Source organism: Apodemus sylvaticus, chromosome 18 (assembly GCF_947179515.1).
Source record: "Apodemus sylvaticus chromosome 18, mApoSyl1.1, whole genome shotgun sequence".
NCBI lineage: Eukaryota > Metazoa > Chordata > Mammalia > Rodentia > Muridae > Apodemus > Apodemus sylvaticus.
In genome coordinates this window covers 9291683-9317520 of record NC_067489.1, presented here as the reverse complement: position 1 = coordinate 9317520, position 25838 = coordinate 9291683, and the positions used below count along the sequence as shown (strand labels likewise).

Sequence of the window (25838 nt, the reverse complement as noted above, 5' to 3'; positions counted from 1 at the left end):
AGGGTCAGAGCCACACTCCTGTGAGAGCAGACTCTTAACTGGGTCAGGGTGAGCTGGCTCCGTGGTGTGTGAGGTGTGAGGTGTGAGGTGTGAGGCTCTCGGCCTTCTGCACCTACAGCCCCACTTCAGCACGGTTCTGAGGGGACAGACAGGAGCCATGCAGATCCACTGAGTGTTCACTGTGACACTGCTTCTAGCTTGGAAAGCTGATGGTAAGGGAATCTGGTGGCTGTTGGTGACCAGGGGACACTTGGCCCCTGGTGGTATGTTTGCCTCTCCTGAAGGTGCCTGTAGGCATGGTGCTAAGGGAAAGCAGGACTGTGTCAGAATGTGTACGGAGTCCCCACTTTCCCTTTAGCACCCATCTGTAACCATTTCCATTTTTTGTCTGTATGTGTTCTAGGAGGGCTTGCCCCAGAATGTTCATTCTAGCTTCCAGCTTTCTGACATCTGGCTATATTTTTGTCCTAAAAATAGCTTTATTGAGATATATAATTGACAGTTCATATCATTCAGCGTTTTAAAATCACAACTCTGTGGCTTTGGAGGCTCGTCCAGCCCTCACCATGGTCACTTTTAGAACATTGCACTTTTCTAAAAGATGATCTTGTAACCGTCACCTTACACCTCAACACTGTCTGGCACCCCAGGCCTCTCAGCAGTGGACGTCTATGTGGGGACTCCTCTTCCGGTGTTCACCTGCCTCTGCCTCCCGAGTGCTAGGATTAAAGGCATGCACGATCATAATGGACCAGGCCTTAAAAATAAATATTTTTAACAATGTAGCCTCAGTAGATTTTCATTCTTTTTAAATTTTATTTTTAATTTGATTTTATTTCTCATTTTTAAAAAATGATAGTTTTTAATGTTTGTTAAAATGGAAGGAAATTATTTGTTCCCATGAGTGGCTCCTGTTTTCAAAAGCCCCCCCCCCCCAATCCAGAGTATATAAAGGAGTGAAATATGGGAAATTCTATAAATTTGCACATAAATCATATTGTGAATCAATTTGTCGCCCAAAAAAATGCTTTCATGGATATGGGTGACTTTGAAGAGAGGTTTGCTGGCCTGTAGGCCCGAGGGTGGCATATGATCCAGTTTGACTCCGGTCCCTATCACTCAGCCTGGAGTCCCTGCTACCCACACTGTGACCTGCCTCTCTCTCAGCCAGAGCGGGTATGACTGGGCCACCTTTCCTGTGCCTGGTGACTGTGGCATGCTACATGCAGAGACCTCTCTGTTTCAGTGACATCCCACACTCGCTGAGGAGAGCGCTGGTGCCTGTCTCACAACTTCAGCAAAGACCAGAGCATCTAGGGCCACCCTCTGTGACAGGAGTCTTACTGCAGGATTTAAAGCTGCTGCTAGTTCTGCCTTCTCAGTCTCTGGATAGAGGCAGGGTTGTGGCGCCATGTCCACATCAAAGTCCATCCCAACCATCGCCCAAGCAAGCCTCCCTCCATTTCTTGCTCCGCAGATCAGCCTGAGAGTTTTCTCAGGTGCCTGAGGGACGTAGGTGCTTCTGAGTGTCCATTGCTTCTGCATTCTCTGGGGAGTCTGGTGGCCACAGATCGCATGTGGCTATTGAGCAACCAGGAACTGGATTCTAAACATAACAACTGAAGCCACTTGAGATTTGAGCGGTGGCAGCATGCCGGTTGTTCTTACGGACTATCTGACCTACCTGAGGTGGACTGTAGAGTGGATAGTGTCTCCAGGCAGCAGAGGTGTCATGGTGGGACACACCGGCATGGTGCATATGTGGGAATCCATGTGTGTGGTCTGTGCCTCTAGCCAGGGCTTGATCATGGCCTTATCTAATCTTCCTTCTTTCCTTCCTTCCTCCTGACCCTCCTTCCTTCCTCCTGACCCTCCTTCCTTCTTCCTGACCTACCTACCTATCTCCCTTCCTTCCTTCCTTCCTTCCTTCCTTCTTTCCTTCCTTCCTTCCTTCCTTCCTTCCTTCCTTCCTTCCTTCCTTCCTTCCTTCCTTCCTTCCTTCCTTCCTTCCTTCCTTCGTTTTGACAATTCCTCACTGTATAGCCCAGGTTGGTCAGGTACTGATAATCCTTCAGACTCGCAAGTAGCAGGGATTACAGGCAAAAGTCACGATGCCCAGCATTCTTTATCTATTACTGATCATAGCCAAAAGGACCCACTTCTAAACACCATAGTTAGATTACATTCCTCTTAATACTTCATAATAGGAACGAGTCTCCAGTACATGGAGTTCCAGGAACACTCGATCCAGATGTCTTGGAAATCTCGTTGATTGTTGCACAAGAGAGTGGCTGGAAGTCCAGTTTGTGACTAGATTGCCAGGCTGGGGTGCAGAGGAGGTGGGCAGTTGGCTGCACTTATATTTCTCGTTCATATTTATATTTATTTTCCCATTTATACTCCCTCATTTATATTTCCAATTTGGCATGTAGATAGTGACACTGGTTTGTACCGGTCCTAATGGTGAGATGTGACTCAGGGCCTGGGTCTTCTTAGTAATGCTTACAGCAGCACCATGGCTAGATATCCGTGTGGGCACTTTGTTTCTAAGAGCTGACCCACCGACCCTGGTGTCTCATCTACCTCATTGCCCTGCCCCAGTGGCCAGGCATGAGCAGGAACTCTGCCATGCACACCCCAGGGAATGGGCAACCCACTGAGACTTGCCCAGCTGACCCCCACATCCTGCTGTCACTTGGACTTGACCTCGTGTGTCTGCAGCATTTGCTTATGCCTTGAGGGTGCTTGTTAGCCACAGATGGGGGTCCCCAATGCTATGCAAGTCTCCATGCTGAGGGAAAGCCAGTCCTACTGGGTTCTCACTGGGCTGAGACCACAGGGCAGGGTGATAGGCAGTGGGAAGGCTTACGGGTTTTCACAAAGAAGTCAAGAGTCTGAAACCCTGAGTGAACTGTGAATAGGGGAGGCAGTAAAGGTGCTGACCACCAAGCCTGACAGCCTAAGTCTGATTCCTGGAACCAACATGGTACAGGTGAAGGCTGCCTCCAGGGTGTCCATTAATCTCCACATGATCGCCATTGCACATGTACACATGCTCATACACATGTACATATATATGCACATACACATGCACATGTACATTCACATACACATGCACATATACATACACATGCACATATACATGCACATGTACATGCACATATATATACACATGCACATGTACATTCACATACACACGCACATATACATGCACATACACATGCACATACACATGCACACACACTTGCACATACACATGCACATATACATACACATGTACATGCATATATACACATGAACATGTACATGCACACACACATTCACATGTACATGCATATATACACATGCACATGTACATTCACATACACAAGCACATGTACATTCACATTCACATGCATATATACACATGTACATGCACACACATGTACATGCATATATATATACATGCACATGTACACATGCTCACACACATGTACATATACATTCCCATACACATGCACATGTACATGCACATATACACATGCACATGTACATACAATACACATACACATGCACATATACATGCACATACACATGCACGTATACATATACATGTACACAAACATGTACATACAGTGCATATATACATTTACATACACATGAACATATATGTGTATATGCACATATACATGTACATACACATGCACATACAAAAGAAATAAATGTTAAAGCAAAACCTGGCCCAAACTGTCAAAGAAAGCTGAGCATATTGTATTCAGGATGTGGGATCTGTCTCTCTCTCTCTGAAACCCTTGCCTCCTGTGAAAACAAACAGCAGCTCTGCCAGGCCAGCCTCCCTTGGCCTCTTCCCTTTAGCAGTGCTCAAACCTCAAAGCTCCAAGGGGCAGCTGCTCAGCAAAGAGCCCCTCCCTCAAGGCTCTGCAGCACTATACCTCCTCGTTCTCTGTGGGCACCATTCCCCTCAGATATGGAGTTCCATTTGTGCGCCCTCTCCTCTCCTTTCCTCTCCTCTCCTCTCCTCTCCCCTCCCCTCCTCTCCTCTCCTCTTCTCTCTCTCTCTCTCTCTCTCCCCCCCCCCCCCCCGCCTTCTCTCCCTCTTTCCCTGTTGAGCCAGGTTCCTAAGCCTGTACACAGTAGGTCCCTTGGTTAGTAAAATCCTTCCCTCAGCTCTCAGTGTCCCACCCTAATTCCCAGAGTCTCTAGGGGACTCCCAGGAAGTAAATTCAACTTTAAACGTTATATGGACTAGGAGAACACCAAGCATGTAGCATACATCTATAATCTAACACTCAGAAAACTAAGGCAGGAGGATCACTGTGAATTCAAGTCTAGCCTGGCTTACCCAGTGAGCTCCAGGCCAACCTGGGCTATATTGTGAAACCCTGTCCCATACAAACACACAAATAAAAATCTCACCCAAACTAAAAACACATTGCATGAAATAAGAGAAGAAAAATATTTGTGGTGATTGACCTTGTTAGAAAAAAATTACAAAAAGATGTGAGACACCGTGCTCACTGTCTGCTGTTCTGGGCCTACTGGACACCTTTAGGTCATTGCGGGCATACATAGTTTTAACAGCCAGTGTGAGCAGCACAGTGTGAGCAGCCCGGTGTGTGCACCCCAGTGTGAACAGCCCAGTGTGAGCAGCCCAGTGTGAGCAGCCCAGTGTGAGCAGCCCAGTGTGAACAGCCCAGTGTAAACAGCCAGTGTGAGCAGCCCAGTGTGAGCAGCCCAGTGTGAATAGCCAGTGTGAGCAGCCCAGTGTGAGCAGCCAGTGTGAATAGCCAGTGTGAGCAGCCCAGTGTGAACAGCCAGTGTGAGCAGCCCAGTGTGAGCAGCCCAGTGTAAACAGCCAGTGTGAGCAGCCCAGTGTGAACAGCCAGTGTGAGCACCACAGTGTGAGCAGCACAGTGTGAACACACCAGTGTGAGTAGCACAGTGTGAGCACACCAGTGTGAGCAGCACAGTGTGAACAGCCCAGTTTGAGCAGTGAGAACCCAGTTCTTTTCTCTTTCTCCCTTTTGCTTTCCTGGCATGAAGTAAACTTTGGCTGTCACATGCCCCTGCCATGACGTGTCTCACACTGGCCCCAGGACAACGTCCCAAACAATCATGGACTGGAATCTGCAGAAGTCTCAGCCAAAATATTCCCTTTCTCTTTGTAAAGTGGCCATCTCAGAGATCCACTCTTGTCATGGAGAGCTGAGTAACACATCTTCTGAACCTCTCAGTAGGTGGGTTACAGTGGGACCCTAGATGTGGCAAGATTTGCTGTGACCAACCAAGGATTGCACTGAAGGTCGATCTCCGGAGCCTGGCTCTCAGAGGTCCCCACAGGCTTCCTAGGAGGGACAGAAATGTCTGATGATCTGGGGGTTGGATATTCAAGCGTCTTAACCCAAATAGTGACTTCAGCATCTATCCCTGGGTGTTGGCGTGGGTCTATGCATATGCAGAGGGACTATTTCATACTTAGAACAGACAGACAGATGTTTTACCATTGAACAAGCCAGTTAGTAGCGCTTGTGGCTGTTGAGGCTTTTAGTGGGTGGCAAAGCGTCTGTCTGGGCTTGTTCTTTGCGCCATTCTTTGAGTCTTTGGATGGATGATAGTTTTTCTGTAATTGGACCAAAGCCTGTGGAACATGGGCTGTTTCCACAGTGACACATCTCGGAATGTTCACAGACAGAAATAAAGAGCTGTCTTGTGTTTTAAGATCCCATCATTTTCCAGGATCTGTGGCTTCGTGTAGAGGTGCACAGGCTTCGCTCCACTACAAAAGCAGTGCATTGTGGGGAGGCATGCAAGTCCGTGGCTCATACATGTAGTTCATGGGCTCATAGATGCATGCAGGTGGACACACAGCTGTACCCAGAGTATCACTACATAACCACATGTGAGAAGGCACACGTGGGGGTCTGGAGAGATGGCTCAGCGGTTAAAAGCACTGACTACTGAGATCCTGAGTTCAAATCCCAGCAACCACATGGTGGCTCACAACCATCCATAATGAGATCTCACACCCTCTTCTGGAGTGTCTGAAGACAGCAACAGTGTACTCACATATAATAAATAGATAAATCTTTTAAAAAGGCATAAGTGCATAATACATACATAAGTATTCACATGTACTCATAGACATCTGCACACATCTGTACCACACACACTCACACCTGCCTGTGCATACACACTATACCCACAGTACACACGTAGGATTGCAGGACTGCTCACACTCATACATGAATGCGTGCGTATACACACACACACACACACTTGGCCTCCTGACCTGCAGGTTCCTTCTCCAGTGGTTTCAAGAGTTTCGTCTCAAGAGCACAGAGGCTAAGGAGATTCACACAGGATCTTGCTTTCTTGTTATATTTGTGTCTGGCACACATATAGGAGAACCAAAGGCTCACGTGAATGCAGGGACTAAGTACAATTTCCTTACAAAGCATTGTTAACCTAAGAAACTCTGGAGGGAAGTCCTTGGCCATCCTGCTCCTATGAACCATAAAATGATATCTCTTATTGGCTTTAATTCTTCTCACTACCTGAAGTGCTCAAAGCAATTTCAGTCTCTTAGATTTTCACCTTGGGGGTTTTGTTTTCATGGTGAAGAGGTAGTTTCTTATGTAACTTTCTGGCAGTTTATACTATAGTGCTGCATACAAATGGAGTCGGGAAGGCAAGCGTGCTGAGCTCCTCTGAGCCCAGGCTAGAACATTAAGTAATGCTGCGTTTCCTGATTTAATCTGCATTTCCCCACCACCATCAATGCGTAGCTCCTTTTTTCGTTGCTGTTGACAGAATACAGATAGAATAAGTTGCCATTCCTCACCATCCCGCAGATCAAGAAACAGGGATCCCAGTCTGCAACTAGGAATAGGCATCACTCCAAGGCCTGCTGTCAGGAGCCCGCTTTTGCTGTCTAGGCAAAGGTCTCAAGGTAGCACTGCTAACTGGGAATCAAGTGTTCAAACATAAGCCTGTGGGGAGACATCACACATTCAGATCGTGACAGCTAACGGTACTTGGCATTTTTTGTATGTTTCTTAGCCATTTGGCTTAAGCAAGATGCAGTGTTCCTACTCTAGATAAAAAACAAGTCCATCGTCCAATAACCAAGTTACAGATAGTTTCTTCTGTAGGTTGTCATTTCTACTCTCTTAATTATGTATTTCAAAGCATAAAGTTTTCAAAGACTTATTTTTAATTACTTATTGTGTGTATATGTATGTGCACGTGTATGCATGTACATTCAGGTGCCCAGAGAGACCAGAAAGGGGTGTTGGATCCTCTGGAGCTGGAGTGATAGGCAGTTGTGAACTGCCCATTGTAAATACTGAGAGCTGACCTTCTGGCAAAGCAGCAAGAGATTCTATACAGAGAGCCATCTGTCCAGTCTCAGCACAGGCATCTTAAATTAATGTTTTACATTTTGATGGTCTGAGTTAACCAAGTTCTTAAGAGCAGTCTTGCTTATGATATCATAGCTAGGAAATCTTTACCTAAACTCCAGGTCACGAATTTGTCCCCATGGACTTCTGAGAAGTTTGTAGTCCTAGCCGTTAGGTTGGTGTGCCATGTGTTTTGAGTTCATTTTGTATGCAGTGATGAGCAGGCGGTAGGTACGTGGGTGCCAATGGTCCTCCCTGCGTGTGCTCCCCTGCCGCCTCTCTGACAGTGGCACGCTGCCTTGTTTCCCTCTTCAACAGTCACAGTGAACCAAGCAGTCCCTCCCCGTGTTGGAGCTCAGCCACGACCATGCACGGATTTTAGAATCACATTTAATTTCAAGTTAGTCTCTCATGTGTGTGCTGAAGTCATCGCTGGGTTTCCTAAGCAGGTCTCCATGTCTGGTGTCCTCCTCCTGGTGTCATGAGCAAGTTTTTCCTAGCCCAGAACAATGGGAAGTTTGTTTAGTGACAAAGCCCTCTGGCTTTCTGCCCCTTTAATTAGAACATCGTCGGTTTATTTTTAAGTTTCCATTTGCAGGGCTGCTGCAGCTGTGGGGTGACTCATGAGGGGGCTGATGAGCCTTGGGAACAGTGGGAGTCAGCCATGGGGCTGGGTCCTCCATACGGGAACCAAGGACAGGCAGGTCTCTGGGGAAAGGAGCGTATCTGAACGTCACTGTGGGTTTTCCTTTAGCATCAATGAATACTACCCCGTCCTCTCAGCTGCAGTCACGCCACCGTAACAGTCTTGGGGTTGACGTTACATGTGGATCCATGCACCAGAGATGTGGATCCATGCACCAGAGATTGTTACCGACCAGTGGCTCCCACCCCCAGCCCCAGCACTGAGCGCTCTGATCTGTTCAAGTCGGTCCCCTGGGCGTGTCAGCCTTTGAGAGGACTCAGCCACACACATTCTAACCATGTGCATTTTTGTTTGTTTGTTTGTTTGTTTGTCTAGCCCCTTTTACGGAGAGGACTTTTACTGTGAAATCCCTCGGAGTTTTCGCCACCTGTCCTTTTACATTTTTGATAGAGATGTTTTCCGAAGGGATTCCATCATAGGTAGGTACTTAAAAATGGTAGGTACTTAAATGGGTGTTTTCTTCCTTTTACAAACAGGGTCTCATCCTGGGAGAAATGGCAAATCTCTCCTAAGCGCTCTCCTTGCTGTCCTTATGACTAGGAGATTAGCGCTTAATTTGAAGCCTTCCTGGACAGGACCGTATGACTCTGAGTCGCTCCTGATGGGACCAGGTCGGAGGCTGGCCAGTGTGGCCTGGCCTGGTGTTTGCAGCCTCTCGAATCATCCTGCCTTTTGACCCAATAATGCAGGGCGATGTGCGGATAATGCCCTGGTGTGTGGATGACCATAAGACTGGAATCTCATATCCAGAACACATTGTCAGGGCCTTCTGGGCATCACCTTAAGGCTGCCTTGCACTGTGCCCCGAAATGTCCCTAGACCAATTTCAGGAGCTCCTGCCCAGGTACCACGGGGCAGTGTGGGCTGTGAGCCTTCCTTCCTCACCATCTCTAGGCCACTGTCATCCCTAACTGCAGCCTAGTGGTAGGTCGGGGTATGGAAAGGCCGGGGGGAGGGTTTGGGGCCAGTCAGACATGCTTGAGCCTCACTTTCCCAGTGGCTTCAAGAAGGTCACAACCCTGATACTCTGTCATAGTATCACAGTAGTCATGTGAGGAGTCTAGGTGATAGAACAGGCCAAAGGGTGGTTACTATTTTGGTACTCCCTTGAATCTGAGATTATCCAAAGTTGGGGAACGGGGATGGTGTGGCTCTAGAGTTCACCCACACAGGTGGGCAGAGGAGTCCACCGCTCATTGTTCACAGTAGGAAGCGGCTGACTCCCTCTGTGTTGTCTGAGGTCCCTACTAGTCGGTGAACAAGTCACAGGGATGCAGAAGATAATACTGTGAAGCCGAGAGGACAGGAAGCCTGGACAGATGGGGGGCCCGGGCCTCTGCGCCAGCGTCTCGATGGGGGCGTGGCAGTAGAACCTGAGGAGGACCGGAACCTTGCTCCTTCACTGCATCTGACCTCACCCTGACTTCACGCTCCTTCTTCACCTCGCCACCTATCTCATGCCAACTGCCACCGCCACTTCACCCTAAATCTTGCACGAGATCCACCTTTCTCCACCACGCCGCACCCCTTCCATCCACCTAGCCTCGCCCTCAGGCCCCACCTGACCCATTCCTATGCGCCCACCTTGCCTTGTTCCTCGCCATAGACTTCACTTCATTCCGACCCTATTTTACCTCAGCCCCTGCGCCCATCTTCCCCGAGGCCCCACATATGACTCCACACACTTCTCTTACTCAACCTCAGACTCTATAATCTTCAAACCTTGTCTTCGTCACTGTTGTATTGCTGTGAGGAGACGCCTGATCAAGGCAAGCATTTAGTCGGGGGCCTGCTGGAAGTTTCGGAGGGTTAGTCCCTTTTCGTCAAGGCGGGAGGCATGGCAGCGGGCAGGCATGGCACTGGAGCAGTAGCTGGGAGCTTACATTTTTGTCCAGAAGTTACAGGCAGAGAGGGGGTAGGGAGGGAACTAAGACTGGGCCTGGTGTGGGCTTTTTGAATCTCAAAGCCCACCCCAGTGACCCACCTTCTCCAACAAGGCCACACCCCCAATCCTTCCCAAACAGTTCTCCTAAATGGGGATCAAGCACTCAAACATATGCGCCTACAGGAATCATTCTCGTTCAAGCCATCCCACACAACTGTTACTTGATTTTCACTCCACTTAACCTTGCCCCTCACATGCCCCCCATGCCCCACCTCACTTTTTCCTTATTATTTCCCTTCACACTGGGCACACCCCGTCTGCATTCCCGTGGTGGGCCTCACCTTACCTCACTTTTCATGCAGGCTTCCCCTCATCCCTTACGCCCCACATTAGTTCCTTGCCCATCTCACCTCACTACTTGACTCTGACCTCACACACTGCTTACACTTAGCCTCACGGATACTCCTTACACAGTTGTTTTTCATATCTGCCATGTGTCACCTCCCCAACCTTGCCTCTTCTCTCACTTTTCTTCACACTTCATCTCACTCGACCTTGACATTCACTCTTCATACCAGCCATCACCGCCCTGTACCTCAGCCCTCACAGACCTTGCCTCAGTCACCACCCTGCACCTCGGCCCTCACAGACCTTGCCTCAGTCAGCACCTGCGCCTCAGCCCTCACAGACCTTGCCTCAGTCAGCACCTGCGTCTCAGCCCTCACAGACCTTGCCTCCATCACCGCCCTGTACCTCAGCCCTCACAGACCTTGCCTCCGTCAGCACCTGTGCCTCAGCACCTGCGCCTCAGCCTTCACTCTTGCTGCTTCCCTCACCTTACTCATCACATCTCACCTCACACCCTCCTCACGCCCCCTTTCTCCCACAGCTTCATCCCTCCCTCACACTTGTCTCTCACACCCACCACACCTTTCCTCACACTTACCTCATGCCTCACATGGATCTCACTCTGCCTCTCACATCTAGCTTCACACGTTTCTCTCCTGTGTTTCACTCTTTCCTCATACCCGATCCCTTGCTCCCTCACACCCACACAAGGCCTCGCCGTCTGCTCACAGGCAGCACACGCTCACTCCCCACGCGGACCTTGGCTCATTTCTCACGCCCACCCCCACACGCTTTCTCCTCTCTCTGCCGTTTCTCTGGAGACTCGTCTCTAGACCCTTCTCTGCCTCATTTTCCCTAGAGTGACTCTGCATCTGATATGGGGTTCCTCGTCTCTGAGTGTGTCTGTACTCCGTTGTCTGTAAGATGTCTGTGACAGGGATCTGTATACTTTATTCATTCCTTGGCTGCTTGCTTGGCATATGGTCAGCGCTCTGAGGGAATGCATAAACATTTGAATAAATCTGTGCATATGGAGAGACTTACGTATAGGTTTAATTTAAGTGCACAAAGAAGGTGTCGAATAGAGGAGACAATCGCACCTGCTTCTCCGGCACAGCACGTCCTGGTCGTGTGTACATCTGTGTCGTTCATTAGTCTCTTTACTCATTTTGCAAACATTTAATGAGCCCTCATTAGCAAGCAGGCTGGTGAGTTTGGTTCTCGGGGTCCTAGAGGCACCGGCCCTCCAAGACTGCGTCCTTCCACGCCTTTCCTCACCCACAGTTTACGTTGTGCGGTTGCAATTGTGGGTGTGCAGTTTTTGTTTCCCGTCTTGGTCCTCAGATTTTTCTTTGAGTGGATTGTCTCAGTGTTCATCGGGTGTCCGCAGCCTCCTGTATCTTCCTTCAAGGGTAGGGAAGCATGGTGGTCTGCAAATTCTTCCAGACAGTCAGACTGTCACTGTGACCACCAGATGGTTCCAATTGATCTCCACGGTAGAACTCAGTCCCCTGCATCCCAGCCTGTCCCTGTCAACGTGACTTGCCCACATTGGCATGACATAGTTTGGGCATCTGATCTTTTTATTTATGCCCAGCTAACAGTATTCACAGATGTGACATGGGGTAAAGAAAGCAAGTGGACTTGGTTGCATGCAACTGGATCTGAACAGCCTGTTCCCATACTCATGTCCCCAATCTCCTCAGGACTCTGTCAGGGACCACGTCACAAAAAGTCTTGAGTCCTGAGCCGTCTCTGTCTGAAGGGGCTGCGATGCTCAAAGCTTTGTGTATCTGCCTTCTGGGGGCCTCGGGGTGTGAGGCACCACTAGTTGGCTGCTATTAGGGTGCCCAGGGTCACCTAAGCGACTGTGGGGATGAGGGGCTGAGTCAGCCTTGCGACCAGATTTTGACTTTGAAAACCAGCTGGAGAATTTTGTTTTTCACTAATAGCGATGCACTATCACAATAGAAAATAGACATGAACTGTTGGGGAGACATCGGAGGTCCCCAGTTTGTAAACTGTCTTGTCCTTGTCCTTGCAAAACTGTGGGTAACCAGGCTCCACCTCCCTTTCCCAGGCACCCTTCAAGACTCTTCCTCTTCCTCCCACACAGATCTGTGTGTCTGTGTGGGGAGTGTTTCCCGGTCTCTGCTGTAGGCTTTCCGTGTTCTTTCCTCTCCCACATAGGCCAGTTCAACCATGACCCCCAGGGCCCTGAGCTCCCTGAGCGAGCGCTGTCTGTGCAGCACACTTCTAGGCCTGTGGATTTAGTTGGTACCTCATTTTCTTTTCTTTTTCCTGGACAAGGTCTCATGTAACAACCTTGGACTTGCCGTGGTGAGCTTGAACTTCTGGCCTTTCTCCCTTCGCCTCCTATGTGCAGACATCGATAGCACGTATTGTTGTGCGTGGTTTGTGATACCAGAGTGGACTCTAGGGCCCTGTGCATGACAGGCTCACTCTTCCAACTGAGTTACATCCCCACTCTGTTATACCTTTTGTAGGGAGGGAGGGAGCTGAACCTTCAGTCTTCCTGCAGGAGGGGCCGCTCTTCTCTGCTTGTTTCGTATGCCTGAGCCAGCTGAGGCTTCCATTAGCAGTGGGGAGGAGAACCCCAAATCTGCTACCACAAGCAGCCTCTCCCCCATGATTGCAGTGTCACCTAGAAAGAGACTAAACCATGATTCTCCCTCAGCTCCAACAAGCCATGTGCATCCCCAACATGCCAAGGGAAAATCAGGTCATGGCTTCCAAGAATGAGTGAAATCCAGGTGTTTCACAAGGGAGAAACCGGGGCAGGTGGTTTTCCTCAAGGTGGGCAGGCACTGTGTGAAAACTCCCTCAGGCAACTCACGGCGGAACCATCTGCCTTTCTAAGTATGTCAGTACCTAGCTATGGCATTTAGCCACCCTCAGGCCTGTAGTCTCCTCAGAGTGTTGGGCCTGGCAGTTTGCCTGTAGGTTGTGACCTGCTCTGGGACTCCCCTGGACCAGCCGCTGCTCAGGCACAGCCTGAGGAGGTCTGCTCTGAAAGCGACTCTTGATTACCGTGCTGTTGACTGGGCTTCGTCTGTTTCCTGGGGACACTGTACCTCCATTGTGCTGTGGCTGCATTTGGCCATTTTAAACTGATTGATCCCTTCCTTTCTCATAGCTTCTACCTGGCACAGAGCTCTAGGCCCTGAGTCCAGTGGGCAGTGGGGAGCTTGCCTTTCTATGTGTAGAATGCTGACACCCTAGAAGCTAGTTCTTTCTGACAGACCTTGGTCGGTCACTGTCAGGCTCTAGTCCCTTCATGAGAGGGGTGCTCTCTGGAAGATTTGGGGCTCTCTCAGAGTGCTAAGGGGCTTCCCAGGATCTGATGCTACTCTTGGGTTTGGGGTATGTTCGTAACATGGGAGGCCTTCTTAGGTCTGGTGTTTGAAGGTTTTGGTTTCCCTCTGAGGTCATGGGGTGGGGTTCCTCTCAGGATGTAGCGCTGCTGGCTTGGGTCCTTGGGTACTCTCTGAGGTATTTAAAATAGTCAGGACTTCAGACACACTGTGAAACATCTGTCAGCCCTTGCTATCCCCAGTGGCTGACCTGACGGTCTCTTGCTTTCAGGCCATGAGAAATGGGGACCTCTAGGTGACAGGTTTCTCTTATCATAGAGGACAGGGCCTGAGGGCCCTGGTTGTGTTTGTTCTAGAAGCCCAAACTGAGGTCCATTTCAGTAGATGCTTCTAAAGAAAAGGGGAGCAGACACTGGTTGAGGAGGGAAGACCCCAACTGCCTCACAGGAGCATGGGTCAGGCCTAGCAGACAGTGCATGAATGGATGAATGAATGTAGCATCTCCCTCAGACTGTGAGAAAGATTACAGATGGACTTCTAGGGGCACCACACAGATAACTGTCTGTCTCGTATGACGACGTAAGTATGTCTCACAAAGTAGCCCCATTGGAAAAGCCCACAGTGAGAGAAAACATCCCCACATGCACGAGTTCCTCCATCTTGGAAAGGAGGAGAAGCTTCGGTTGAGCTGCTCTTTCCGAAGCTTAGGTCGCAAGCTAGTGTGTATCACAAACTGAATTCACTGTCCTTCCTAAACTGCCACCCTTCCGGCAGTGCCTGGGCCAGCAGCGTGGGCACCAGGCAGGGTGGGCACCAGGTGCTCCGGTTCATTTGAAGCTTTGTAACAAAATGCTTCAAGTGGGGACACCTGTGTAAAGAAGCTGAGCTCTGTGGCTGGGAGGGAGGGGCCAAGGAGCCCCTGACTGCGGTGCAACACGGAAGAGAAGGTGATCTCATGCAGATGTGCAAGGCCATGGGGAGAACCAGGCCATTTCACAGCTGGGAGGAGGGGGAGAGGGGGAGGAGGAGGAAGATAGACAAAGAAGAAGGAAGAGGAGGAAGAAGAAAAAGAAGAAGAGTACGAAGAAGAGAAGAGGAGGAGGAGGAGGAGGAGAGGCTGTTAAAGCCCCCCTCCCACGTGGAAACTGGACCCCAGGAGGGAGATGCTACTTTGCTGTTTTTTCCTTGTCTTGAGTCTTGTAAAAGTTAAGTGAAGGACTTCAAAATATAAATGCTAGTAGCGATATCTAAAGAATGGGAGTCGGGATGAGTACCATGCACGTGCCAGCTCCCCCTGTGCAGCATCAGCCCCCCAAAGCACAGAGCAGCAAGGACCTAGCTCTTAGAGCTCCGAGCTTCAGAGGTTAGTCCGCTGTCAGGGAGCTGAGCCCAGAGCCGCAGGATTTCGTTATCCTTCTCCACGGACATAAGCTTGATCTTATGAAAGTTGCGTTTCATGTGGGATAATTCACGAGAGACTTAAAAAAAATCACCTCCCACTGTGGGACAAAGGTCTGTTTTGCAAGAGCCACACAGTTGCTGCCTCCAGTGGTCAGAGGCCTCAGGACCCTATAGTGGAAAAAAATCAAAGGAATACTCAACAGGTGAGGGAGGGGAGGGGAGGAGGGCCCCTGTGGCAACCACTGTCCTGCAGGCACGGGTGCATGGCCACATGCTACCCACATATATGCCACATGATATATTAGTGTAAGATGCACATTTGCGTCACGTTCTATGGACTTGTTTAGAAGACACACATTCCTACCAAATTATCATAAACCTATGTAGTGTGTTTTGCGGAAAGGATGGAGCAGAGGTGGTAGACAGCCAGATCTGCTGTGTGGGAGCCTGGAAGGCCACTGATGGTGGAAAATAGCCCGGCCCCTTTCTTTTATAGCCCGCCTGCTGCAGCAACTTAGATACAGGCGAGGTGGAAGAGTGCTCCTCTGGAAAAACTGGCTCTTGTGCCATTTAGCTTGCAGGAAGTGCTGTTATGCCTCAACCGAAGCCAGTGTGAAGTGTGTGCTGAAGTGTGGGGTATCCCAGCCTTAACCGTGCTAAGGAGCAGGTCCCCGGCCTCCTTGACCTCTTGTGGGATCACACAGCTTCCCCTCCGTGGCCCTTACACTCGCCCTGCCCTGTGTTCCAGGCAAGGTGGCCATCCAGAAGGAAGACTTGCAGAGGTACCACAACAGGGACACGTGGTTCCAGCTGCAGCACGTGGATGCCGACTCAGAGGTGCAGGTAAGACGCACACACGTGGGTCTGTCGGTCGGGTTGGGGCAAGATAAGCTCTAGGCCATGGGCCTGAGATGGAGGCGGGCCGGAGCTCCGCAGGCATGCTCCTCAGCTGTGTTTGTTGCTCTGGTTACTGGTTTGCTTTTGTCAGGGATGGAAGCAACTTTAAAACTGCAGAAGGTGTGGAAGGAGGTGGCCAAGAAGGCAAAGAGTGACCACTCGTAAGCTTGGGTGGCGCTCTGTGCTGCGCTGCTATTCCTGGTGAGAGGGGCTGAGTCCAGGTTCCCATCACCTCAGCGGCCTCCCCATGGCGTGCCTGCATGGGGTGTCCTCTGGGACTGAGCACCCAGCCGATCATGGGTGCTTAGTTAAATAGTCCTGGTATGGCTGTCCCTTGGTGAGCAGTGCAAAACCCCCTAGACCGGCAGCCTGTCTGTCTTAGTTAGGGTCTTACTGCTGTGAGCAGATACCATGACCAAGGCAAGTCTTATAAAGGACAATGTTTAATTGGGGCTGGCTTACAGGTTCAGAGGTTCACTCCGTCATCATCAAGGCGAGAGCATGGCAGCATCCAGGCAGGCATGGTGCAGGAGGAGCTGAGAGTTCTGCATCTTCATCTGAAGGCTGCTAGCAGAAGACTGACTTCCAGGCAGCTAGGATGAGGGTCTTAAGCCCACGCCCACAGGGACACATCCACTCCAACAGGGCCACACCTTCTAATAGTGCCACTCCCTGGGCCGAGCATATACAAACCCTGACACTAACGTCAGCATGGCCACTCTTGAACTTGCCTGTGATGTGATGAAATGGGTCACATACCGGGGTCATAAACCTGTTCATGACTCCCTGTCATGAGCCCTGGCTTTAGGTAAAGGACAGCTGCTATGATTTTCCACTTTGCAGGTGCCCTGCTGTGGCCCTGTCATGGCTGGGAGCTGGGTCACGGTCACGGGATTCAGCTCCCCTGTTCAGGAGTAACACGGGTAGTCAGCCTCTGCAAGCCTCATCTGTAGAAAGTGGGGGTTTTGTAGGCAAAGGAGACTTCCATGCAGCCCAGCAGTGCTAGGTGCATTGTGGGATATGGGGATCTATGCTGGTTTTATTCCGAGTGGACGGGAATCTTGGGAAAGTCCATGAGACAGACATATCGTTGAGAGCCGCGCTGTAAGAAAGAATGCAGCAGAAAAAACTTACTTACAGTTAGCGGGGATGCTCTGGGCTGTGTATCCTTGTATCCCAGGACTACAGGACCACAGGCTAGGCTAGGCTGCCTGTCCCACATCCTCAAGGTTTCTCTTCCACCGTCTGGCTTTTCTATGCACAGGGCAAGGGTGCCAAGGTCAAAGGTCATCTGTAGAATTTATCGACCCAGCCTCCCAAAGGCCCACCTGTACTGTAGGAGCTAAATTATGCAGCAGTCACTTACAGAAGCAGTGGTTCTCTGGCAGGAAAGGAGAGCCTTTCTGAAGGCAACGGCCTTCCTTCCCTCCCTGGCTCAGGAGGCGTCTGCATTGCCTGGAAGGTTCAGGCTTGTTCCTCAGGAGAGTCCCAAGGCCAAGGTCGGCTCAGCACCTGCAGAGCTGCCAGACAAATCCCTTCCAGGCAGAGTTTTCCTGGAGTTAGAGTTCACTGACAAGTTCTTGCTGTTCATTGGGCATTTAATTTTTAAAAGGCTGCAGGTTCACAGGAAGCTGCAAACAAGTCCCCAGGGAATACCGCTGGGCGTTTGGAAGTTAGCTTTTTCCTGTCTAAAGATGGGATACCATTTGTGAGGACCTTGGCATGGCTGGAACAGGTTACATGACTGTGCACTTATTCTGCCTGATCTTGCCAGTATACACACACACACACACACACACACACACACCCACACGTGCATGCACACACATGCACACACATGCCCACCCACATACACACATGCATATGCACATACATGCATATGCATGTGCATACACACCCACACACATGCACATACACATATACACACATGCATGCTTACATGCACATATACACACACGCATGAATGCACACCGGTGCACACATATGCACACACATATATGCACACACACACAAACAGGCACACACTCTGTTCGGTTTTATTAGCGTGGTAAAACACACATCTCATAAACCTTGCCACTCTAATCATCAGTAAGTACAGCTCAGTGTTACCAGGTGCGGTCCCACTTGTGCCTTCCCACTGCCCTTCTCCAGATCTCTTTTCAACCCATTAAACCCCGGTTCCCAGGCCCAGAATCTACCACTTTGCTGGCCTGGGAGTGAGGGTGGGTGGGTGGGTGGGGAGGCAGCGACTTTGCTTAGAACTCAGGTGAGTAAAAGCCCACCTCTTGTGACTGTCTCGTTACACTGTGTTACGCCGAAGGTCCATGAGCGTTGTACAGTGCCAGGATCCCTGCCTTCCCGAGGCTGGGGGCCTGGACCCCAATTTACATACCTGTTAACCCATGGACAACATGTGAGTTATTGATACTGCTGGGTTAGTGGATCTTTGCAACTTTAACCCATGTACACATTTGATCACAGCTACTGCAATCAAGATTCAGGACCATTTTATCACCACAAAGCTCTCAATATAGGTGCATGTGTCAGTCGCTTGTCTGGAGGGGGATTTCCTAATCAGTGCCAGAAGGTGACTAAAGTATCACTGGAGCGGCGATTTCTCCCTCGAAGCCTGGCGGCTTATGTCAGTGAGAACAGATCTTGACCCAGCCCTCTAGTCTCCTGAGACCTTCGATCAGGAAAGGCAAATTGAAAGGGCCGGGGAGATGGATCAACAATTAGAGAAAGCCCAGCATCCACTTGGCAGCTCTCAACCATCTGTAAACTCCAGATCCAGGAGATCTTCTAGCTACTGCAGGCACTGCACACACACAGCACACAGCTGAACATGCAAGGCAAAATACCCACACACATAAAAAGAAATAAATCTCAAAAAATAATTTAAAAAAATAAGTCTAAGCTGCTGTTTCTGGGCTGAGAGATGAGTAGGTCTCTGTAGGGCTCGGGCTCGCTCTGGTGCTCTCTGGTGTGTGTGATGCTAGAGCTTCATTCACAGAGGCTGAGATAGGGAGGCGGTCCTCCCCTCAGTCTGACCTTTAAATGGTAACCACCATCTTTTCTCCGCAGCTGTGGCTTGTTTTGAAATGTCACATTTATAGTTTCTAGAAGGGCAGAAAGCGGCATTTGGGTTCTTGGATCCGCCTGTTTTGCCATTCATGGGAAGGAGGCACACATTACAACAAAGGGAACTGGGCCCACGAGAGACCATGTGTCACAGACATGGGGGGAAAGGCAGCTAAATGTCTTGCTTCCTTCTGGAGCCGATGCTTTTCAGAAGCCTTTGATAAGCCACTTTTTTATATAGAACCAGCCACTTCTGCTGCTTCCTTTCCCAGAGACTTGTGAGCTACAGGGATGGCCCTGCCAAGAAGCAGGGGCTGCAGCTGGAGGGGCACCCTACAGCCTCCAGCATCCTCCAGTTCTGAATGGTATGGGGAAGGATGTCACTGGTCCTCAACTCGCCGGCCCCTCCCCTACTGTGACTTCCCAGATCCGTGATGTGTTCAGGACACGTGGTTTGTCACCCTAGATCTGTCATTCATACAAGCAAATAGCATCTTGGGGGATAGGGGTTGAGGCTGAAGATCAGAGAAGGGGTGGACATGTGGCCTCTCCCAGAGTGTTGGGGAGTGTCTCTGTGGTGTCAGATAATACAAAAGGTTGCCAGGAGTTGCCAAGGTCAAGTGCCACTTTTGTCTCTGGGATTTTGAGAGCCTGGGGGCTAGGAGAAGAATTGCCTTCCTTCCTTCCTTCCTTCCTTCCTTCCTTCCTTGGCCTAGTCCTGGCTTTGTTGTTGTTGTTGCTTGCCACACCCTGTCTTGGCTACACAAATCTCACCTAGAGCCATCTTCCACATTTCTCCCTGCTTTGGCCTAGTGACCCCTCAAGGCTGTTAGGGATGGTTTAGAGGGGAGAGAGAATCCATTAATGAGTCTTTCTCACGAAGGACTGGCCAAGAGTCCTCTTCATTTCATGAGCAGCAATAAACTCGAAATTTCGTTACGAGTTAAGTTTACAGGGACATTAAGCAGAGATCTATGCTGTTTGCATCTTCCTGGAACTTTGACAGTCCCTTCTTGTGACAGGCGTTGTCAGTCATAGTTTCCCAAAGTGCACACCCTTAGTGTTAAGTGGGCCACAACCAGCTCGCTGCATGGGCGGAGCTCCATTGCACTCTCAGGTTGGGCACACCCTGTTGTGGTCTTGGGAACCCACGCGTCTTTCTCTTTTTGTTGGGGTAACCTGACTATAGGTCTATCGCTTTAACAATCTCCTCAGCGGATCTGATTGGGGTTTTGATTTCCTCTCACTTCCTGCTTTCGGATTTTGGTGTGTGTGTGTGTGTGTGTGTGTTTACTTCTAATTGGATGTTTGGTTATTTCTGCTTTCAGAGGATTAACTCCGTCTTGATTTACTGATTCTGAGTCTGGCTCCTTCCCAGAGCGTGCAGCTAGTGTTCTGAATGGCCCTCTGATGGAGTGCTTCTGTGATTCCCACAAATTCTGATAAGCTGTACTTTCATTTTCATTTATTTAAAAATACTTTTAAATTCGCCTTGAGACTTCTTTTACCAGAGTTGTATTTAGAAGTCATTTTAATCTTGAAGTGTTTCTTTTGGTTACTAACTTCTAGTTTGTTCCCATGAGTTCTGAGGGTGGACTCTGTGGCTTTCCCCGTTGTATCTGATGAATGACACAACAGGTACTTCCCTTGTCCCTGCTGTCTGATAAGGTCTGGGAACTCCGACTGGCTCCTCTCAGGACCTCACACAGTGGAACCTGGCCACCTGTCACTGCCTCCGTTCATGAGCATTCTTGACATTCATCTTAAGGCTGGAGGGGAGACTTGTGGCACTTCCTTTCTGGACCATCAAATAGTGTTTCTCTCTAGGATCAGAGTGAATTCGGAGCCACCTGTCTGCCTTTGAGTAGGTCTTGAAGAAAAGGAAGACACCTGTTCCTGTGGTATAGAAGCTAACTGAACCCAGATATGGGACCTGGGAACAGACAGTATGGCTCTCAGGACTGAGACACAGGTGTAAGCCTGAACCGTGGCTGTGTGCCACCTGACCACAGGGCCAGAGGCACCTCCTAGCCTCCACCCTGACACCTCACCCTATAGGCAACGCCCATCATCTGCTGCAGGGCTAGAACCAGAGTGGCTTCAGCCACAGGCTTGCCCAGAGCGCTTCACGGTGCAGAGGGGTCACGGAGTGGTCGGCTGTTTCACCTCCTTCTGGCCTCTCCCAGACCTCTAGAAACGGAAGCCACTGTTCATTGAGGTGGGAGCCGCCCTGGTGAGGAGTGTTTGTGCTGAGTCTTGGGGCACTGCTAGTGTGTGGGAAAAACAGGAAACAGGAAGGCAGCTGCCATCAGCTGTGGGAGGCGGGGTCCTCTACCTCACCCCAGTGCTTCTGCCTTTCAGAGGCTAAAGATGAACTGACTTCTATCCATCTAAACAGTTTACAGCTTGGTCCTAAAAATGGCCTGTTGGTGGTTAGACTGACTTCAGGGGCCTGGGATGGCTTCTTCCCCAGCCAGCAGCCTCTCGAGCTCCGGGCAGTGTTAGCTTTAGGCTAACAGTAACAGTGTTGGAAATGCAGCCACAAAAATCACTTGATATTGTGCTTCTTAGTGCTGGGAGGTTTACCTCACGACTAGACAGCTGAGGGCGGGGGCACAGGGTGGGGAGAATTGGTACCCACCCTCGTGGTCCTTCTATCTTAATTATGGTTCCTAATATATATATATTCTATATTCTTTGTTTACATTCCAAATGATTTCCTCTTTCCCAGTTCCCCCCTCCCCATATGCCCATATGTCCCATAAGCCTTCTTCTCTCCACCCATTCTCCAATCACCTCCCTCCTTTTTCTCTGTCCTGGTACTCCCCTACAATGCTAGATCAAGCCTTGCCAGGATCAGGACCTGGTTCCTAATATTTTGATAAAACATTGTGGCAAAAAGCAACTTTGGGAGGAATAGGTTTCTTCTACCTTACCACATGTGGTTCATCACCCAGAACAGGAATCTGGAGGCAGGAGCTGGTGCCAAGGCCATGGAGGGATGCTACTTAATTATTTGCACTTCATGGCTTATTTAGCCTGTTTTCTTTTATTCTTTTTTTTTTTTTTTTTTTTTTTTTGGTTTTGGTTTTGGTTTTGGTTTTTCGAGACAAGGTTTTTTCTGTATTGCCCTGGCTGTCCTGGAACTCACTCTGTAGAACTCAGAAACCCACCTGCCTCTGCCTCCCAAGTGCTAGGATTAAAGGTGTGCACCATCTCTGCCCAGCGCCTGTTTTCTGTTTTCAAGGACTATTTGCCCAGTGATGACACGACCCACAATGGGCTGGGCCCTCCTCCATCAATCACTGATTAAGAAAATGTGCCGCAAGCTTGCCTGCAGCCCAGTCCTATGGAGACATTTTCTCAACCGTAGTTCTTTCTTCCCAATATGTACACCTTTGTGTACCAACACTGACCAAGACAACCCGGACATTTTATGTCAGCATTTTGGGGTGGCAAAGGCAGGAGACCCAGCACCCACTGTCACCTCAGAAGCCTGAAGGAGTGTCCCTAGACATTCAGAGACCTCAGTTCAAGTCAAATCAGGATTTGTGGCTTCAATGCAAAAGAGAATTTCAGGACTGGCTAGTATGAAGCAGCAAATAATGAAAATATTTGAATGTAGACTTAAGCACATAGGTTAAGGGAAAGGGTCTCGGGAGAAAGAGCGTGAGAGCGTGAGTGTGATCCTCACACTCATGAGAGCGTGGGTGGATATGATCATATGTGTGAGAGTATGTGATCCTCACACTCGTGAGAGCATGGGTATAATTTCACACACACTCTCAGAAAGCAAGCCACCCAAGTCTAAGTACTCCCTATAAGTCGAGTCACAGTTCATGGCTGTCTTTGAAGGGACGCTACACCTGAGATCACTGAGTAGTTCCTGGGCTCCCGACAGAATTGCACTTGATAAGGTGAAAGTCGCTAGCTCGTGGTGACACAGAAAGGTAAGATGCATTTATTGTGAACTGAGGTATCAATTTTGGGCTCTCCTAGGCAAGGCCTTGTTTGAAGGCTCCGAAGCCCAAAGGTTTCCAGCACAGGAGGCCTTGGAGACTGCCTGGTGTAGTCTCCCCTTCTCTAAGTACATGCGTCTTGGATTAACGTTTGTGCACACCGAATGTTGTGTGTCCTCCGTGGGGGAGGTCCCACATCCCGTGTGGATGCTGCTGAGGTGTAGGTCCTCTTCCCCTGACGCCTTTCCTCCTCATTCTCACGGTGTGACTGTAACTATGTAGAGATAAACAGCAGGAGGTTGGGGCTGCCAGCTACCAGTTGCCCTTCTAGAAGCATTCATAAAAATTAACATTCCTCTGGGAGAAGGAGACTTGGATGTTCTGGCTTCTCTGTGGAGATTGCAGCAGCAATCCTTCTTGGAGAGTCTTTCCTACTGTGTCTCACTACAACACACCCTGCACATATGCACTCATAGCACTTCTAGGGGCTGTATGAGCCTATTACCTCTGATCCAGTGTAAGACAGCTGGGTTGCACTCTCTTCCTGTCTGATTCTAGGTTTGGCTCCTCCTAGCACAAGTGCCAGCCACTGGAAGGGCCACAGATTTCCCACAAGCCTTGTCTGCCCATGACACTGTCCTTGTGCCTTACAGGGTAAGGTCCACCTGGAGCTGAGACTGAGTGAGGTCATTACGGACACCGGTGTCGTCTGCCACAAACTCGCTGCACGGTAAGTCACCTTGTCTCCGTGGAGCTGATGTCCACCCTGGGCCTGATATGCAGCTCTTGCAGACAGCCTGACTTATTCAATCATACTTCATACAAATACTTTATATCATACTTCAGCTAAGAAGTGGACACTGCTTTCCAGAGCTAGAAATAGGAATGAGCGGGCATGCAGGGGACTGGAGCAACAGCAGTGAGGACCTGTGGGTGCATATGGCTATATGAGGTCAGCCCTAGCTAAAGGTAGTCCCCCAGCTTTTCAGCAGAGCCTTCTGCAGCCCCTCTATAAGGATGGAGGGCCCTAGAGATATCTGTGGCACCACAGGAGTGTGGAGAGGCACATTCCACTTTGCATTCCTATTTCAGTCGGCCCCACCCTGGCCCTGGCCCTGTGCACCAAGTTGAGACCTGCCCTTCATTCATATTATGCCCCTAAATGTACGAGGCAGATGCATTGCTTCCTCCCTTTCTATCATGTGCAGAGTAGCGCCATACCTCATTCCTGTTCTGATGGCTTTCAGGTCTCGGAGGCCCCAACTCCTTATACAAAGGACCCAAGCTGTGTCTTGGAGAGTCTTCCGTGTGGCTAGTCAAGTAGAAGTGAGCTCTGGTGATAAAGATTGTCACCATCTGCCAGACAGTGGTGGCGCACACCTTTGATCCCAGCACTTGGGAGGCAGAGGCAGATGGATTTCTGAGTTTAAGGCCAGCCTGGTCTACAGAGTGAGCTCCAGGACAGCCAGGGCTACACAGAGAAACCCTGTCTTGAAAAAAACCAAAAAAAAAAAAAAAGAAAAAAGAAAAAAGAAAAACCAAAAAAAGCCAAAAAAAAAAAAAAAAAGAATATCACCATCTGTTTTCTGTTACTATAACAAAATACCGAAGGCCAGGTAACTTACAAAGAACAGAGACATGTTTGGCCCCAATTAGGTTAAGGCCTTGCTCTATATTCTAATACTGTAGAACACCCCACAGTGAAACTGACAGTCAGCTACTGACAGAGCTATCATCTCACCACCGTGAGTGTGGTGGCTGTGTTTCAGGAGCTGTGAGGAAACCTCAGCCAAGAGAAAAAGTCTGCAATAAGGATATAGGAGACTGATCCCGAGAGGGGAATCTGGGGTCAGAGACTAATCCTGTAGTGGCCACTGGACACACCTAGCTGCCGCCTTCAGGAAGGCGAAGGTTAGCAACCCCACCCCTCAGGGCAGCAGTGGGACCAGGCTTTCCATGTAGGCTTGGTCAGGAATTAGTGTAGATGCCACCTTCCGAGACATCTCTGGATTCTGTGTTTCCCTGGTGAGCTCACTTGTATATGGCGCCCAAACATCTCCGCGCCAACTCAGTGCTGGCACATCGTGAGGGTTCAGTTGAAGAGCGAAGCCCATAACTATCAAACACACAACGCCACAGTTCTTGTACTTTAAACTCTAGATTTAGGAACTTACCGTGTTTCAACTTCTTCATTTATACAGTTCAGGAATGGAGACATGGTGGACATTTTATGTTCCTTCTCATTCACACAGACTTGCCCTTGTGACAGAACCTTCCCCAAATGAATAAAGATTTCAAGGGACCAGTCCCTGGGCGAGAAGGATGAGGGACTTCCGGGTCAGAGAGAGGAAGAAGGGAGGCAGGGGAAAGATACTTTGTCGCTGGTGTGGTTCCATCGGTAGCGTGCATTACCATTTAATTTTTCACTCAACATGCACTGTGTTTGTGAACCTTGATTCCTGAAAAGTTGGACTTAGACAAGTGCACAGTGTGGCGCTATCCCTGATTCTGAATCAAATAAACCTGGCTTCTGAATCTCCAGGATGCCAGAGTTAGGCTAGAGAAGTGGCATGGTGGTTAAGCGCATGTGATGCTCTTGCAGAGGCCCAGAGTTTGGTTCCCAGCACCCATTCTTGGCTAGTTCACAAACTCCGGAGCCAGGGAACTGAAGCGTTCTGCTAGCCCCCTAAATTTCACAGAGCCTAACATCTGCCCCAAAAGGTCTGTGTCAATAGAGACTGGAACTAAAAATCAAGAAAGAGGTTGAATCAGCCGAAAGCTTTAGAGTAGTGGAAATATGGGACTCACAGGCCAGTGTAGGAAAAT

At 49.6% G+C, this 25838-nt stretch overlaps 1 protein-coding gene across 1 annotated transcript in view; it reads left to right on the top strand.

Annotated features, from left to right (window-relative positions):
* Rasa3 (RAS p21 protein activator 3) overlaps positions 1-25838 on the top strand; it is a 113066-nt gene that overhangs the window by 56226 nt on the left and 31002 nt on the right. The window contains exons 3-5 of the mRNA XM_052162409.1: positions 8422-8525; positions 15824-15918; positions 23666-23742. Coding sequence (XP_052018369.1) covers positions 8422-8525; positions 15824-15918; positions 23666-23742 — 276 coding nt within the window. The remainder of the gene's footprint in view (positions 1-8421; positions 8526-15823; positions 15919-23665; positions 23743-25838) is intronic.